An 18,552-nucleotide genomic window follows, 5' to 3' on the forward strand; every position below is an offset into this window, starting at 1 on the left:
ATAGCAGGTAAAGGCCAAATGTGACTCACCAGGGGCCAGAGGCGCTGAAGGTCACCTCGCCTGGCTGTGACACACCACCCATGGAATAACAGTGGCACTGAGACCTGAGGAGAAACTCTTGACATTCTTAAAATCACATTAACTAATGACAGTGCTATTTTTGTAAGCGTGTTTGTGTGTGTGTGTGTGTGTGTGTCTGTGTCTGTGTGTGGGTGGTTCTGCCAAATAGAAAAAGATGACCATCATTAGGATGATATATGAGGCAGTGAAGTCTCACAGTTGCACACATCGCTGGCGAACATCATCGTAATAACTGCCTTCAGGACATCCACACCCCTCGGCACAGTCATCAGGGTCACATGTCACCATGCTAGACAGAGCGCGACAGGACCGCCCGCAGGATGACACACAGGAGTGGTACAGCATTCCTCCAAGACACACAACACCTTCACGCGCGTACACACACACACAACACACACACATACACACAACACACACAAACACAATAATACTCAGTAACTGATATACTTGAATATATATATATATATATATATATATATATATATATATATATATACTGTATATATTTTCAAATTTGACAGATAAAAAAATATATTTGAATGTGAATGTTAATATTTGAATGTAAAGAAATTACACTAAAAGGTCGCTCACTAGATAATTTGATGAGTGAATGTTAAGTTAAGTAATGGAGAGTTCACAACCAACTTTACCAAACCCGCCTGCAGAAGGAGCAGACAGAGTGATCCCAAATTTTCTGAAAAACACCATTTAGAAACCCTTTGTGTTTTATTTGGAAATATTTTGGAATTTGGGCGGGAGATGACGGCAAGACGGCATCTGCGACTTCAGATAAAAGTCGTGCGTAAGCTATGAAAATATTGAAAGTATAATTAAGTTAATGATTTGATCTGACTCAAAACACACAACAGAGAAGGAAAGTGAGAGAGAGAGAGAGAGGTATGCACAAGTTCTTAAATGAAATGTTGTGGTGACGTGTGGGGATACAGATCGTCTGTGTGTCTTCTTGTATTGTTTTATTCTCTAGTGGACATTACGCACAAAAATATAGATTCAAATAAGTTCAAGCCTATGTATAATTGCAGAAGAACTACTTGATAAATGCACTATAGCACAGTTTGGGAGATGCGCATAAACAAAACGAAGAATGAATAAAAGCAGAGCACTCACCACATTCAGAGACGTAGGATCTGAAATGAATATCAACTCCGTGTTTGGAGCAGAGAAGGGCGTAGTGAGCCAGCGCTGTACACAGACAACTGCTCCCACAGCCACAGGCCTGGTAGCGACACTGCTGCTGGTAGATGTTGGGGCTGATGTAGCCATGACACGGAGCAAACACACTCCCCAAGAGCACCTCACACTGGGACGCGTAGAATACTAGAACATGGACACACAGACACACACACACACACACACACACACACAAACAAAAGACATTTGACTTTACTTTTGCAATTCTGGTCAGAACAAAACAAGATCTAGTAAAATTTGAGCTGCTGTTATATTACTTATCGGTTAATCTGACAGTTACCTTTATGATGAATTAGATGGTCAGTTTCTTAATCAATAATACATCAAGAACATTTGAAAAAGCCTTACCACAATTTCACATTTAAATTCATTCATTCTTCATTTTCTGACATAAATGACAAAAAGGTTGCAAATCCATACATTTAAGAGTCTGGATCAAGCAAATGTTTGATGTCTTTGCTTAAAAAAAACAAAAACACAAAAGTTGTTTGAATGATTATAAAAGAGTTGGTGATTAACTGTCTTTTGTTACTTGTTGTGGCTCTAAAGTAAAATCTGCCTAGTTAAGTGTCCATATTAATCATTTTTTTCATTACTAAATCAATAAAATAAAATCACAATTACCATTGTGCTGGTTCATCTCACATGGGTCAATGATGGGCAGGTTAACTGGAGCAACACATGCCGAAGACACTTTCCAAGCATTAGCATGAAGCTGTGGCGTGCCCTCGATCATACCTGCTGGAGACCTTCACACACACACACACACACACACACACACACACACACACACACACACACACACACACACACACACACACACACACACACACACACACATACACACATACACAAACACACATTGACGCACAGCTCGTACCCAACACAAACCTGTTAATAGAAAGTAGTGGCTCACAAAAAGTCATCTCGAAGATTTCCATTGAGAGTTCCACAAAGGCCAAGCGTCAGTCCACGCCACTGGCTGTCTAGCTGCAGGTAGACCCGCCCCCCTTGACCATCATACTGCAGCCTCAGACCGATTCCTGCCCTCAACTGTGTGAATACAGACGTCAACTTCCTCACCTCCACCACATCTGAAACAAACAAAACCAATCAAAAGGGTTTTAATGAGGGTGTTTGATGTGTTTTTGTAGGATTTTTCCTACCATCAGTATAGGGCAGGACAGGCGCTGGGTGGACACCAATTATGACCTCCCCCTCTCTGGTCAAAGTGATCTGATGATCTTCATCCAGCACCACCGTCACTGACTGAATACACACTTGCTTCTGTGGGCACACACAAAGACACACACGCACAGGGAAGAGGATCACACAGAAACAACAGGGTGGGCAGGTATGTGTGTGTGTGTGTGTGTGTGTGTGTGTGTGTGTGTGCACGCGCACGCTTTTGTTTGTGTGTGCATATACATAAATGTGGACTCTACCTCAGCAGAGGTGGTATACTGGAGTGTGACAGTGAATCTGCTGCTGCTGCGGCTCTTGGCTAGGACATACTGACACGCTCCCGGTTGGAGAAACATCCTCCCGTCAAACGTTGTCACGAAAACATCACCCACCACTGAACACTCGGCTACGGAGTAAGAATAGTTAAACACTGTATTCAGTGTTTCTTTATTGTGAGAAAATGGTTGGAAACTCACCTGTGCAGTTGTTCTCAGTACAGTTCCACACTCCTCCTGTGCAAATACTAAAAAATAGCAGCACAGAATGTTAATTGTGAATATATGACATGCTTATTACGGAACACAAACACAATTACCAGACGCTGCAACCCTGCTGAAGCACGTGTCCCTGTCCATATGATGTCCCATGATAAACACAAGGACACTGAGAGACAGCGATGCATGTTCCATTTTGTAGGATAAGACCTGTGGCGAAGAAAGAAAAGAACAAGACTCAAGAATCTGTTTAGAGGTTAACTGACTAACATTAAACAGAAAACAGGAAGTTATTTTTGCATGAATACCATCAGGACAATAGCAGCCATCTAAGCAATGCAGATTGGTCCCAAGACATTCTTTCTCAAATGTACAGGTGGGTGGACAGCAGCTGATGCAATCTCTGTAGACAAAACTCTCCTCACAGCCATCATCTACTCGCACACAAACGTATGAGTGTCACACAAGGGCGGGTTACACAACATGAGTATCAAGTAAATGTTAGCAGAACAAATCGAGTCTGAAATTAATCTTCCAGTGTTCACAGATTAGAGCAGAGACTAAATTAGCTCTACGAGGGATTCTTTTTCTTTATTACCTCCACCAAGGAGAGTGGCAGCGACAGTGGCATTTGTGTGTCTGTCAGTAAGATTACACAAAAACTAGGAGATGGGTTTTCACCAAATTTGGTGGACAATTGAAATATAGGCAAAAGAAGAAACAAGTAAATTGACACACACAGATGTGCGTGGGGGTTCAGGGACCCCCTCAGCACTTCTAGTGCCCTCTCGTTTCTATTAGAAGTAAATTAGATGTTAAACCCGAAGAATATCCAGGAGGACACATCATTTCTACAAGCACTGACCTGTTTGTGGTAACTTACTACAAGAGGGGAAGCTGTCCCTCCATTCCCTCACTGGGTATCCAACGTGAGAGCAGGCTCGGGTGTACTCAACCAGTGCTCGACAGAAGGTGTCCTCATCATCGGATCTGAAGATATACACAAAGATCAATCACATTTCTCTTGGGGGGGAGACTTGGAGTTACACGAGATGATACATTCGTGAGTGGGTTTTTGGCTAATAACGCAATGACAACCCAACAGAAGTCAAAGGAAAAACTTAAATTCATCGTAATTGTTATTGAGGGAGCTCTGACTTACACACAGAGATCAGAAACACAGCTGGCTACAAAAGGATTTGGGTCAATGTTTTCATGACAGGACAGGAACGGGAAGAAGAGAAGCGCACTGCATTTTTCTATGGCGTCCTGCACACAAGAATGACGACAACAGAATAATGACAGAAATGTATCATAGGGGACCATTCTGGTTCTTCTCAAGGTCAAACCTCACTCGTGAGTCAAATGTTATAAGTCAAAGACATGAAAAAAAAAATTTCAAGCAGTTATAATACTTATATGATGTTCCAGGAGGAGCCAAACTTCCCAGTGCACATCAGTCAGCCTTATGCCAACTGTGATAGAAGACTGTTGTCATGATTCTTACATCCATGTCCGACTCCGACTCACAGGGCCCACTGAAGTCCAGGTCGACAGAGGAACAGACCCTTTCATGAGGCAGGTCCACTGCCCAGCTGTTACCAAACACTACAGGCTCATCTGTCCGAATGCCTGAAATACATTATCAATATCAAGCACATATGCAGACACTCAAGTCAGACACAAATCAAAGTGTATTTTTCAATACGATCAAAACTAATACACAAGTACATCAATTTAAACGGCAGTTATTGAGATAATCTGCTGAATAAATGAGCACAGCGGCTCCACAGACAGAGACATAGAGTTCTCTGCTCGAACAACGGGGGCCACAGTTCATGTTACGGGTCATCCGAGGAAGGATTTTTTTGCTCCCTCCAGCTATTCAAACCTAAACTACCACTTCTCCTCCCATGTCACTCCACTCTGGTTGTCTAAGCTCCCCCTGCTATGATTGCACTGAATCAGTGTTGAGTGTATAATAATAATAATTGAGGTGAGTGGGTGCTGAGAGAAGAGAAAAGAGGAGTGGGGAATCGTCTGACCACGTGCTGTGGTGAGGTCATCGCCTGCAAGGTGATTGAAATTCCCACACAAGCCACAGGGGGCACCCTGGTGCTCCTCGCTCATCTTGAGGTAGACGCCTGAGCCTCCATCCCAGGCCAGAGAGAAGCCAAAAACACTTTTCACCAGCAGGTAATCAGCCAGTCGCTCAATAAACACGCCGCCTATGGTCTGAGGCAGAATCAGCCTGATATTGAAAACACAAAAAATACAGAACAGTTTACTCCTCGGTGTCTTCCCTCTCTATATATTTGCAGAGTGCACACGCACACACACACACACACACACACACACACACACACACACACACACACACACACACACACACACACACACACACACACACCTGCGACCTCCCTGGTGGACCTGATATCCAGAGATGTGGATCTCATCCTCGTTTGGGAAGAACAAGCTGAGAGCTCTTGGACAGGAGTACACACTCCCCTCACACACTCTGCTGTTGTGTACCTGAGCAGACAAGACAGGAGAATCGATCAGTCTTTCTAAAGGTCGTTACTGTCAAACACTTTGACACAAGGTGCAATAAACAGCACTGGTCAGTTAAAAGGACACAAATGGAAATCTATATTTTGGTTTTTTGTGACTAGCTTTCGAGACATGACACCTTCTCTGTCTTAGCCCAAATTCCAGAAGTTCTTTTTTTATATCATCATGAATATGTATATCAGATCAATTCAAAACAGAGGGTAAACTTTATCAGGCTCTGCCCCACATAAATATTCTGCCAGTGCACCGTATATAGAACTCTCTTACCCACACGGTGTACTGTGGTGTTGCCGAGTGGCAGTCCTGTGCCAGAATGTAAGAGCAGGTTCCAGGAAAGTAGAAATATATTCCATCAAATGTTTCATAGTGGTGTTGACCCCAGGACCTGCAGATCCCATCTCTATCTTGACCCTGGTTGGGAACTGAGAGAAAAATGGTCATTTCCCTCACACGGGAAGGATGTGATGACAACGTGGACGTTTGTTTTGGACACATAAATTGATTTGAGCAGAACTTGATACTGAACTGAAGTGCAGGGAAAAGTCACACAATCTATATTTCACTGAACCTGAAAATGAATACTTGAATTTTCTAATAAAAAAACAAAAAGACCTTTGTCACAGAACCTCCCCAAAGCTAGCTATGTGCTAAGAGACCCTCGGAGTGAGTGATGGAGACGGTCACATCAGCTAATCTGCTCAGTGACTAGCTGTTCGTATTGATTCTGAGTGGCAGATGATGATTCATCTATGGTCTGGTAAAAGACACTAAATGGGAAAGTAATTCAGCCCAAGGGTTTGTCGTGTCGCATCACAGGATGCAGACTTGATAAAGGCTCCGAGTTCATTTTTCTTTAATACGGGTGACATTTCAGCACTCAGACGTTCTTCAAGAACTTGGACGTGGAATTTGAAAATGCCCGAGGGCCGAAAAATCATCTGCATTAAAGATGATTGCATATGGACCCACTATTTGAAGATCATTTCTGCAATTTTAGATTTTCTGAACATGTGCTCTGTCGCATTAGCTATTAATTAGCCTTACCTTCCAAATTTGAAAAGGAATACTTGAGAAGGAACCTTTTTTTTTCTCAGTATACCTTGATAAATTTGATCTGTCTTTATCTTCACTTTAAATAAGAAATTCACTTCAGAAATGTTAAAGGAACATGCCAATATTCTGGGAAATTTGTTTATTTGCCATCCTCCCAAGGGTGCTGCCAATTTCCCAAAAAGTTACCTTAAAGATATTTCAATCTATATTCATTTTTTTGTAAGTAAACAGGATAAACCCCTGAATTTTCAAGGTTTTTAGAAAAAGTCGAAACAACTTGACTAAGCTCAGTGATTGTTCGGTCATGTTCAAAATGTCTATATCCTGGGAGATAATGTACCCTCAAACATTGTTTTGTTTTTCTTTCCTTTTTTTACAGGATATATTCTCATTCCTTTTAAAGATTTCATTTCAAGCCGAAGTTCAGTTAGAGGTCTCATGGAAATTAAAAAAATCTTGGCAATAATCATGACCTTGTGATCTTCTGGTATAGTAGGAAGACTGTTCTGTTGAAATTATATAAAGTAGCAACTCCATCAATCAGCTGTTTCAATATTAGCTAAGTTCAATTTCAGCTATATCTGCGGCCTGGAGTAGTGTGTGTGTGTGTGTGTGTGAGTGTGTGCGTTTGTAGCATAATTACCATTTGTTGAATGATTGAATGTTATGATGTGCATGTGGGAAATATCATGGAACTCACTGCCTCCTTTAACAGCACGTTGCTGCCAGACAACCATCAGCCATTCTCGTTTGTTTGAGATGAAACAAAGGAAAACATGTGATGTTTGTGAACATGTGTTTGTGTGTGTTACTCACTGATTTGGCAGCGGTCTCCCAGTGCCTGGAACTGAGCACAGTCACACACACCGCCTTCCTGACACCAGCCACCGTTGAGGCATCCGCAGTGTTCTGGGAGGAGGGGAGCACAAATTCCTTTCATCTGATATATTTGGGTAATGAGACCTTTTCATGACTGGTGTATTTACCGGATGAGGAATCTCTGGATGTGTAGTTGTGTAAAATCCGACGTGACAGGCTCCCATCTGCCAGCAGCGGTCTGTATGTCTTGTAAAACAATGAACAATAAAAAAAAGAAGTAGATCCTTAAATAAACATCAAGCTTTAACAGCATCGGTGACAGTGATGGTGTACCTGCGTCTGTGACTCAGTTGTCACGTCAGAGTGGGTGGGAGAATGCGTACGTGTTAGTGGCTGAGTCTCAATCTCTACAAAGACAGCTTTGTGCCAGTTAGGGTGTTGTGTGCATGTGGGTGCCCTGACCTCCTCTGGTTCTCTTAGGTGTAGTGTACCAACCTCCTCCCCGAGGAGATCCCGTTTCGTCCGAAGTGCATTAGCCCTCCTGCGCACACACAAACATGCACATTAGTGGGGAGAAACAGTCAGAGGGGAGATTTAAGTGCACTTTACACCACTTGAATTCACGTCTCCAAAGTCTGCTTAACTGAATCCTCACATGCACAAGAGCGAGGACACACAGTGAGTCTCTGTCACACACCCTAGTGACAGAAATGGAGAGTGCAAAGGCATTTATCCCTATCAGCCTCCAGGAGAACCATCGGCGACAGCACTTCTACATCAATATTACTCATAATATAGCCACATTCTGATTAACAGGGGGATTCTGTTTACCTTTGTAGTCTTGTTCCTGGCAGTGACAGTCGGCTCTGGGCTCCTTGACAGAACATTCATCATACAACCAATCAGTTATTGATTTAAACACAAAATGATAAACTTGCAAAGCAAATTTTTGGAATTACTTGAATCAGCTGTGTCATTTGTATTAAGGTCACCATATTTAATATAATGAATATAAAATAATATTCCTGACAGACATGATCTGAAATTTTGTCCCGTAATACTGATAATACTTGAAGGGTTGTTGTACTACAGTGATATATTATTGCATTACCGGTGTCTAGAGTAAATGTTGTGACAAATATCATGTTGTGGTGGGTGGCACACTTACCCTCAAGTACCAGCAAGTGGGAGACTGAAAACGACATAAGAAGAAGTGTTTTCACTGTCCACTGAAAGTTCATCTCAGAGTCCGAAGGGAAGTCCCGGCGAAACGTTAACGGTGCATGTCAGTGGTGTCGGTAGGAGAGAGTTAGGAAGTGGAGAAGCACCTGAATGATGGCTGGTCGTCGCTGTAAAACCTCTCTGGCTGTGACAGCCCCCCACCCCCCACGCTGACTGGATGACGAGGACAGGTGAGGCGGGCAGGTGAGCGAGCCCGGACTGGTCTGTGACACACATCCATCGCGGAGATTTTAGGCTCTAAATTTCCGATTGATCATGTGATTCTCAGAGGAAAGTTTTCTCCCGGACAAAATATATATTTAAAAATAAATAATTTAAGGTCACGCCTTTTATCTTTAGTTCAATATTAATGGCTTTACGTACTTTTAATATTTAAAATACTTTTTTGTGTGTGTGTGTGCCTGACATTGTGTGTTTAAAAAAATTATAATTACTACATTCGAAGCCCTTCTTTACTCATTCATTATTAATTCCAGATTACACAATATTGCAAAAAATACCCCCCCCCCCAAAAAAAAATCATTGCTTGACAGCTGGATACCAGATGTCTTACGATATCTATAAAGTTCACTCTTGCTATTTGTGCGCTGGAGTTTTCAAACTTCTGCACTATACTTGTGTATTCTAAATATGAGAACAGGATCAGCTTCCAAAATATTTGCGATATCACAAATCCTGCTCATGGGAACATCGCTCAAAAATCAGATTGCCAATAAGCACAGAGAAAATGCAAGCTTTTTGTGAAAGATGTCTTTCAATGGAATAAAATGTTTTTGGGTTTATACCTGGGTGGTGCTGGGCCACAGGGACGGAGGTGGGGATTCTAGTCAAATTCCTTGGGTCATCACGACCTTGTTCCTTTTGGTCCAAGACACAAGATCTCAGGTTACAAACTTAAATGTGGTCTGATGAGGCAAGAATGAAGACAACTGGGTCTAAAATCTCAAGATTTAGCATCGTGCACCCACAACAGGTCAATTCTTCCTGTGTACCCAGAACTAGACTGCAACTAAAAGTTGAAAGACTTTAACGCTAAATTAAACAAAAAATATAGATCGTAAATGACTTCCCAGGAAGAATTCCACTATTTTGTCACCAATATTTCAGACACATCTTGTGAGAAGGAGTCCAACTTCACCTTTCTGATCTCCATGTTGCTCTCATGGTCTCGCGGATGACTTCTCCTGTCACACCTGTCTGCGCGAGGGCCGCGGCCCCTGAAGTCCTTGCAGATCTCATGTCCGCGTGAGTGCCTTTCCTCATCTGCCGACCATCTATGCCAGGTCACTTCATCCTTGGAAGGAAGCAGAGCGTCTCCCTCTATGTCTTGCCTGACTACGCCAGCTCAGGTTGGTGGTTTCAGGACCTTGGCCCCCCCGTATCGCTCTCTGGCCAAGGGTCTCTCTACATCTGCCGGCCATCGACGCCAGCTGAGTTCCTCCCTGTCGGGTCCTTGGTTCCCTGTGAACCCCTCGTTCCAGGGTGCGGGTCTCTCTCCGTGTCTTGCCCGACTACGCCAACTCAGGTCGGCGGTTTCAGGACCTTGCCCCCCCCCCTGTATCTCGCACTGGCTAAGGGTTTCTCCACATCTGCTGGCTACTACGTCAGCTGAGTTCCTCCATGTCAGGGCCACGTCCTCGCGTGTACTCTCTCTCTCCATCCCTGACTGAGGTCCAGGCCACATCCTGTGGTCGGCTCCCCCAGTGAGGCCCATTCGTTGAAGGGCCGCGGCCCCCCATATACAGTAGTTTCTGGTGTTGCTAGGGGTCCTCCCCACGTCCCGTGGTCAGCTACCACAATAACTTCCATTCTCAGAAGGGCTACGGTCCCCGACGTAGTCCCTCGGTCTGCCACAGTTTGTCTCCTGTCAGTGGTTTATTCGGTGGGTGGCTCTAGAAAAAGCCATTGCTGACTGGAAAAATAGTTGATCTCAAATATGTGAGGTGGTGGTAAAGATACTGGGTATTGTACTGGGATACTGGGAAATTGTAGAATTGTAGATTGAAATCGTTCCAGTGTGGAGCAAGAACAGACCTGAGCATGTTATCATATCATCCGTTATCTCATGACATACATCATGACATTTGGGGTTTTTGATTGCTTTCTGCTGGATTCTATCTCAATAATTCAGTGGCAAACAACCAAAACTCTACAACGTTCTTCATAAAATCAACTCAGACTTTTTCTTTGCTAAATAGTAATTGATCTATCCCCTTGATTAAACAACACTTATCTTATAGGTATCCTTTACTAAATCATTCTTAACTTGGAGGAAAAGTTAATTGTACATAACTTAGTAATTGATTCCATTCTACTTAATCAAACTATACTTCAGTCATAGTAGACTTAATTATGTTTAACTTAAATAGTCTTAACAAAATTTCACTTAACATGGGGGTGTACTTTAATTATGAATGGCTTGGAGGTGTATTTACCTGAATGATTCGTAACATATAGTTGCACTTAACTGTACTTAAGTGAGAGCTCTGCTTAACTTAATTACTCCAAACTCAGAGATAACTCTCAAATATAGACCAGCAAGAGAAAAATCAAAGCTAAAGTTTAAGGAAAGTGAAAATAGTCCTTCACCAGTTAGACAGAAACAAAACTCAACACGCATGATAATGTTTCACGCTACAAATATGATATAAAATAAGAAACAGTAACATAATATGTTCCTGTTGTGTTCACAACTTGCTTCTGCTGCCCCCAAGTGGCCAAAAAAACAACATACAGGTTAAGTTATTTGACACTGAGTTCATAATTCTACTATTTATACTAAATAAAACATAATTTTAACCACCAAAGTGTGAATATGTTTTGAGTAGAAACATTAATGAGCTATACGAGGATTTAATTTCATTATCTTTTGAATTGTTTCCCTCTCAATCAGACGTGGCTGAACAAAACACACTGACATTTTTTTTGTAAAAAAAAAAGAAAAAAAAAGTATCTTGTTTTATTACTCTGTACATAGTTATACACATTTGTTTGAAACATTTCAAGCTCAGGTTAAAGTGGGAGGAGGGAATTAGCGGAGGAAGAAGGTCTTAAGTCCATGATAGTGATTCATGTACTGTTTAGGGTGGGAATTATTGAGTAGATTTACTTCGTTAAGTAGATTAAAGGTTTGTAAGCAGACGTAGGGGAAACTGGCGGTAGTTAAGGGAACTGCTGCAAGGTTTAACAGAACAGTCGCATCATGCTGACCACCCAGTTTCATTTTTTGTTGGAAATGATTGCGTTGACCTCATCTTCCGGTTGGAGGCTATGCCACTGGGCTATGGGCCGCCGAGGGTTGGCGAGCATATCAGACCAGTGGCGCTGCTCAGTCCCGGTGCAGGTACCACCTAGCAGCACCTTCCCGATGGCGTCGTTTTTCCCAATCTTATCATAGTCCAGAACAGTCACTGCTACCTGCACCTTCTATAAACACACAAACACACAGAGAGGGGGGAAGTATTTATCTATGAGCACATGTAGTATGTGCTTTATATACAACTCTGTTTACCTCAATCTGTTCACATGGTACTTCAAAGCTGAATGACTCATTGTAGTAAGGGTTCAAAGTGTTCTTCTTTATCGTCGTTTTCTTTTTCTTGAGTCTTTTCCCATTCTGCATTAAGTGGATCTTCACATAAGGGTCTAAGAGAGAGAACAAGCAGGACTTTTTCAGCCTGGTGGGGGTGGTGCAGCACCTCCATCAGAGAAACACTTCTGCAGTACAGGAAAAAGTACAGTACTACAGAAATTAGGTTCCAGCACTCCAAATTGGATAATACTGGTTTATGGAACCCCGTACATATGGCGATACATACTTAGGTCTGATTTAAGCAATGCAAACGCTCCAACTAACTTGGCCTCAAAGAAGGACTGAAATGTTAAAAGGGGGTAAGGGTTTTTACAAACAAGTGTATGAGGCATTTGTAGTTCATTACTGAAGGAATTTCAAATCATTAAAACAGCGTAGATGTTGTAGCTTATCATATTAATAGATAATTGCCTTCCCTTCACCTTATGTGGCAAAGTGTACATAAATCAACCTTCATCCAGTGATGTAAGGAACTGTCTTTGCCGCTTGACTCACCTGATAATCCACCCACATCCATTTTCTTCAGGTTTTTGGCTTCCAGAATTACCACTGTCAGTTTCCCTGCAGTGGGCACATACCTCAAGGACAAACAAATGTCTCCAAGCCGCTCGCTCTGATGGAGAAAAAGAGAGGCTGGAATGTATCTGACTAAAACGTCTAAACCAAACAATCTAGTTGAAATGTCTAAGTAGGAAGATGCATGCAGCCTTCTGCCTCTGTCACTGGTCCGTTCACTGCTGGGTTTCACACTTGACTACAAATAGAATGCATGCACAATAAATCCTTGGAGTTTGTGATTTACGTTGCCTGACAAAGGCACAACATGAGAAAAGGGAGAAAAAAAAAGCCTTTTTATTGCACTTCCTCTATTATTCTCAGACTGGGGTATGTGTACCCCCAGGGGTATGCTCGGTTACGTAGCGGGGTATACCATGAAATCCTGTAGTATCCTCTCGCAGTCCTTCTTCAAAAATAAACTTGTGTTTTGTTTTCCCAGCTGCATTCTGCAAAGACCCTCTCCTCCTCTTCCTCTGACTGGCTTGGGCCCTGATCCACTCACATAAAGGATGATCAGGGCTGCAGGTGGGTGTTCTAGAGCGCTAGAACGAGTGTTCAAGCTTAATGAGGACCAACAACACACAGGAATATGTGTCTGTTTCTAACGTGGAGTCATCTCCCCACCCCCCCACGCTCCCACCTCCTCCTTCTCAGCCTTCTGCAGATCCCTCCACTCCTGCAGAGACTGGCTGAAATCCACGCTGCTCATCGGTATCTTCACAGCTCCAATCGCGTCATGTTTTGAGAAACGGTCAAAGTCGTACACAGTCATCACAAGCGTCTTTCCGCCCAGCTCAGTGTACGGTACCTACACACACACACACACACACACACACACACACACACACACGCAATTGGTCATGTACCTAAATGCTAGGATGAATAATGTATTATTCCTATTGTATCATCTTTTAAAATATACCTTAAATGTAAAAGTTTCGTTGAAGTTAGGGTCGAGAGACTTCCTGTGCACTTTGGTTTCAAACTTTTTCTTTTTGTCCGGGAGCAAATACAGTTTAACATACGGGTCAGAGCTGCCGCCCACATCCATGGCAGGAAGCTCTGCAGCCTGCAAGATGCCAACTACCAGCTAGAATGTGACAGCACAGGAAATAAGACATGAAAATCTGGCCAGCTTACAGACAAAATGTATTCCAATGTGATTTTTTTTTTTTTTTTTGTATGGCAGGTGGTGGGCAAAAAAAAAACGCCATCCATCTCACTGTATTATCTGTGAAGTTGTAGTCCAGTGTGAAATGTAGTCTTCCCAGTTTCACTTCCTCCTTTGGCTCATTGTCAGACAACTTTGTTTCTTTGTTACCTTCATCTTTCAGTGGCTGCACACAAAGACACACAAATGCAAGCAGGTAAATAAAAAAAGCTTTACAAGTAAACAATGCAAGGCTTGTGGAGCACCTCTGTCTTGCTGTCAGCTTTGTAGAGTTACACAGGCAGAAGGAATTAAACACGGGTCGTGTTAACAGCTAACGTTTATTTATTGTTTAAAGGGGACAGACTTGCATCCTTGAACACCTCGAAACATCTCAGACCTCGACCTACAACACACCAGCGAGGATGACAGAGCTGTGATACATCACATCGCAATTAGATCAGCAGGAGCCAGCTGTGTGTGTGCATGTGTGTGCGTGCGTGCATGTGTGTGTGTGTGTGTAGAGTGTACCTCATTGTATCCTCCATCCATTTCGGTGTCAAAGTCCCCTTTGCTCTTCTCTTTCCCCTTTTTCTTCTCCTTGTCTTTGTCCTTGTCCTTTTTCATGAATTTCTTCCACACACACACACCGAAGGACAACACCACACACAAACTCACAACACAAAGTGCGGCAACAGCCCACGATGGCACTGCAAAAAAACACACATATTGAATATTTCCAAAGTAAGATACCTTTCCTTTTCTACTCTGATTGTATAAAAGATAAATAAACAGTGAAGGAATCGGAAAATGCAAAGCAATACACTCGTTCATTTGCAGCCCGTATTGTGGGTGTAATGTAAACCTTTTAGTGTCACATTGTGTATTTTTAATGTTTTTTATGTTTGCACTATGTGTACACTCTGTGGTTAAGTGACTTTAAGTTTGAGACAGTCGAATGTCTGACAAACATCCTGTGTCGGACTCACTGTTGTCTGCGTGAAAGCATTAAGTTTTCGATGTTCTTCATATTCTAAATGTTCATGTATGGTTGGTGTGAGAGCTGGCAAGAGTTCAACTTCTGGTTTTTTCATATGTCAGCTGACTCTGATTCTTCTTCAGCACATGCTTGTTGTGTGTTGAACAAATTCCCCTCTTGCAAGGTAAAAGAATTGCTCAGACTCAACAGTTTGTTTCAGTGTCATTTCTCGTCTCACTAGAACTTCGAGCCTCTCGGGACAAACAATGCGTCTATCTTAAGAATTTTTCACCACAAGGGCAGTGCTGTATTTATCTACTCTGCTTGTTATGGTGTTACTGAAATCTTATATGGCAACAATGTCACATGACATGCCTTTTTATGGCTTGCAATTTAGATTATTTTTTGTTTAATATATGTACATGTGGCATTATAGTACACCATTCACTTAAAAAAACCTGATTTGTTCAGAGAGTATACTTCTGTTAATAATAAACTAAAGGAATAAAAAATGATATTAATTAATTGATTAAAAAAACTAACTTGTATTAAAATTAAAGTAAATTTGGGTGTTATTCGCCAATCAGTGCATATAGCTGCAGCATTTGTCCACCATCGGGGTTGTGGTTATGATATAACCACAAGTTGTTTTTTTTAATACACATAGTATGGTAAATGTTACATATTTATTAAACAGGATATCAATACCCTCACTCGCTTGGTCACCTGTTCATAGCACTTTTCAATTCTCAGATGTCCTCTAAAAACAGACATAACAATAATGATAAATATGAAAAGAAAATCTAGAACCTTTAGCTCCGTATCACCAGAGTTCTACGTTGCGTAGATATTTGCTCTCATTTAGTATTTACCTCATAACATTCTCTGCATAAGCCATATTTTTTAAATATGTTATTAGAAGATAAGGGCTCAGATAGCTGAAGCCTCTGAAAAATGTATGAAAACCTCCAGCTCAGTGTTTGCAGCAAATTGCACTACAGTACAGATGAATGCTGGAGTCCTTGGAAGTTCAGACAACTGTGATGAAGGTGCACTTTGATAGGGAAGACAACAGTTACAACAAACAGAAGGATGGAAGGAACTCCTCTGGCAAAAAATACTAACTCTGGAGAAGTCTGTTTGTGCCGCTACGCGTGGGTTGTTGCTGTTGCTGTACAAGTACATTTTCACCCAGAATTTGAATAAAGGCTTTTTATTTTATTTTTCAACCAGAGGACTGCTTTTCTTTTTTGTAACTCAAATATTTATTCTTTGAAATACTCACGTCTCTTCCCATTGTTCTACCGTTGCCAAAATTTGTACTTTCAAACAACTTTATTCCTCCAAACTGAATAAAGTATTACCCCGATACCTCGTGCACACATGCACGCACACACACACACACATACACACACATACAGTAGCTACACACACACTGGCTTTGGTGCTTTGAGAAGTGATTGAAATATCTGTAAATATGAATAAGAATTAGTTCTGTTAACTCACTGTGGATGCTGCGCATTTCACTCTTGAATTTATCGTGGCCTCCAGATTGTTTGTGGTCTAGGTTGGTTGTGGTGTTTGGTGAGTGGGTAGGGGGCGCTGGAGTGCCCACTGGGGCAGCATGTTGGCTCCCAGTCATGATCTTAGAGTTCTGATTGGAACCTGAATCAAACTGGAGGAGAAGCAGAATTTTTTAAAAAGAACATGCAGTGTGTGATATAATATACAGTATGATGCCATCCCAACAACGAAAGCTGAATCTGAAGAGCCATTCTATCAACCCACATGAGGACAAATGCTACCAATCAGACATATTTGAATCATAAATGTTGTCATCGACGGTGTATGACCATCAGAGTTTGACGACTTCTCCTCTTTCTGCTGGCCTGGCACTAACACTTCACCACAGGATATGAGAGCTGCGGTCTCTGCCAAAGCTGCTGACATGGAGGGGAGAGGAGAGGGAAGGAGGAGAGGAAGGGGGCAGACGCAGGGTTGAAGCATCATGCATGGACCTCGGCTGTTCCACCGTGAGCTGCCAGAGGTGAGAGCCATGTTCCAAGGTCACGCTCCTCTCAAGGCAACAAACTACGTCAAAACCACCAAGAAGTGGTTTGTGGTGTTTTCTATTCTGCAGATGTTACAGGTATTGAGTATCGGTGTTTGTGTCAGCCATTTCTCAACACTGACCTCAGGTTTTGTCTATTTTTCAGGATCATTCATTTTCTGTTAAACAAGAGCTCACATGCAGCTGTAGCAACAAACAAGAATATAATGTAATTTCAACAACATGCCATAGCAGGGAGTGATGCCAAAAAGAATTAAACATGCTTCACGTGTTCTCTAATCACCTTATTCATCTGTAAATAGATGAATCCTATTTGCATATGGTAGCTTTAAGCTTCTGGGATGTAACTAACGATGAAGGAATCTTTCACAGTAAAGCTTTTATGTTTTCATCTCAAGCCAAAACATAGAAGCAAGAAATTATATAACTGTGGAGCAAGGCTGCAAATGCATTACAGTGTAGAAACTGTCTCTACCAGATGTAAGCACTGCATCTTCGCGGAAAAGAAAAACACTTAAGCTTGACAATGGAAATGTTTTTTTTTTTTAACCATGCAAAGTTCAAATGAAGTGAAAAATTTATAAACTAATAAATCATGAGTTGTTGCTGCGTTCCAGCCTGTATTCAGTAAATAAGAGAACGACCTGGAGAAACCGATTTTTATTGGTTTCTTATCGAATTTTTGATTATCTTGGCACAGGTGAATAAAAAAACGAAATAAAGAAGCAGTAAAGAAGCAAAGAGGAAAACGAAAAGGACCTACCAGTGTTCAAGCCGTCCCAGCAGCAGTGTTCAGACTCACAAGTGCTCCTTTTCCCCAAAGAGAGGAGGAGGAGAAAAGATGACAGGACCAGAGAGGACAGGCAGTGGAAAACAGTGTCAGCGTGTTGCCCGTTTTTGTGCGTGTGTGTGTGTGTGTGTGTGTGTGTGTCACCATTTCTTTGACATCGAGAGTGCAGGTGTGATTCTTGGATCACACATGTTAGAGAGTGAGATGAAGTGTTGGGGTAGCTCAATCAGTCTGTTCACCTCTAATTGAGGTCTCACGGGAGCACTGGTCCTTACAGTTGATGCCCCTCCTCTTATACGACCTCTGTCCCGTCCCCACAGGTCACCCTCACCAGGCCACTGATGAATATTCATTCATGTAGTGACATGGCTTTTTAAAGGCTCGTTAGCATAGTGAGAGTTCAGCAGTAGAGGGCATTTACATTCACCGTGGACAGCTAGTGTACGCGCGTGTGTGTGTGTGTGTGTGCGTGCGTGCGTCGGACAGTAGCTGCAGAACTCTCAGATTGTCTATGTATAGATGATGTTGCCTGATTTAGAAACTTAGGATGTGGTTTCTGCGGCAACACAGAGATCAAGTTCCCGCCCCGCCCCGATCACCTTGAGGGACCAGAGATGAGCAGAGATACTGTACAGAGGGAGGGACAGAGCAAGGATGGGGACAAGAGCTCGACATAACCCACCCACTCCCCCTCCATCTATGACATGTAAAAATATACCCTTTGTATTTTTGCATTTGAACAATATGCCATATCA

At 42.2% G+C, this 18,552-nt stretch overlaps 2 protein-coding genes and 1 long non-coding RNA gene across 3 annotated transcripts in view; 1 reads left to right on the plus strand and 2 right to left on the minus strand.

The window, feature by feature from the left end:
- Positions 1-9,875, minus strand: part of otogl (otogelin-like) — a 28,796-nt gene extending 18,921 nt beyond the window's left edge. Inside the window, exons 1-24 of the mRNA XM_086208910.1 lie at positions 9,796-9,875; positions 9,443-9,515; positions 8,744-8,860; positions 8,584-8,607; positions 8,247-8,289; positions 7,911-7,956; positions 7,583-7,661; positions 7,413-7,505; positions 5,811-5,965; positions 5,383-5,504; positions 5,018-5,223; positions 4,480-4,604; positions 4,135-4,241; positions 3,856-3,962; positions 3,281-3,406; positions 3,074-3,182; positions 2,955-3,001; positions 2,739-2,884; positions 2,460-2,580; positions 2,210-2,387; positions 1,918-2,042; positions 1,210-1,419; positions 278-446; positions 30-104 (exon numbers count right to left, since the gene is read on the minus strand). Coding sequence (XP_086065036.1) covers positions 30-104; positions 278-446; positions 1,210-1,419; positions 1,918-2,042; positions 2,210-2,387; positions 2,460-2,580; positions 2,739-2,884; positions 2,955-3,001; positions 3,074-3,182; positions 3,281-3,406; positions 3,856-3,962; positions 4,135-4,241; positions 4,480-4,604; positions 5,018-5,223; positions 5,383-5,504; positions 5,811-5,965; positions 7,413-7,505; positions 7,583-7,661; positions 7,911-7,956; positions 8,247-8,289; positions 8,584-8,607; positions 8,744-8,860; positions 9,443-9,515; positions 9,796-9,810 — 2,618 coding nt within the window. The 5' untranslated portion in view covers positions 9,811-9,875. The remainder of the gene's footprint in view (positions 1-29; positions 105-277; positions 447-1,209; positions 1,420-1,917; positions 2,043-2,209; positions 2,388-2,459; positions 2,581-2,738; positions 2,885-2,954; positions 3,002-3,073; positions 3,183-3,280; positions 3,407-3,855; positions 3,963-4,134; positions 4,242-4,479; positions 4,605-5,017; positions 5,224-5,382; positions 5,505-5,810; positions 5,966-7,412; positions 7,506-7,582; positions 7,662-7,910; positions 7,957-8,246; positions 8,290-8,583; positions 8,608-8,743; positions 8,861-9,442; positions 9,516-9,795) is intronic.
- Positions 9,876-11,612: 1,737 nt separating this feature from the next.
- Positions 11,613-17,862, minus strand: LOC147258838 (synaptotagmin-A-like). Its single transcript, XM_086208919.1, has 9 exons — positions 17,771-17,862; positions 16,443-16,611; positions 14,489-14,667; positions 14,031-14,144; positions 13,730-13,897; positions 13,448-13,615; positions 12,745-12,862; positions 12,169-12,302; positions 11,613-12,083 (listed from the first exon to the last, which is right to left on the minus strand). The coding sequence occupies exons 2-9, from the start codon at positions 16,576-16,578 to the stop codon at positions 11,877-11,879; spliced, it is 1,224 nt and encodes a 407-aa protein (XP_086065045.1). The 5' UTR covers positions 16,579-16,611; positions 17,771-17,862; the 3' UTR covers positions 11,613-11,876.
- On the plus strand, positions 13,465-14,777 carry LOC147258839 (uncharacterized). The gene is made up of 3 exons (XR_015117074.1): positions 13,465-13,606; positions 14,142-14,174; positions 14,316-14,777. It is a non-coding gene; the product is annotated as an uncharacterized LOC147258839 (long non-coding RNA).
- Positions 17,863-18,552: the final 690 nt, after the last annotated feature.

The sequence above is a fragment of the Aulostomus chinensis genome, chromosome 7 (assembly GCF_037954235.1).
Source record: "Aulostomus chinensis isolate RoL2024-O1b breed Wild chromosome 7, RoL_Achi_v1.0, whole genome shotgun sequence".
Taxonomy (NCBI): domain Eukaryota; kingdom Metazoa; phylum Chordata; class Actinopteri; order Syngnathiformes; family Aulostomidae; genus Aulostomus; species Aulostomus chinensis.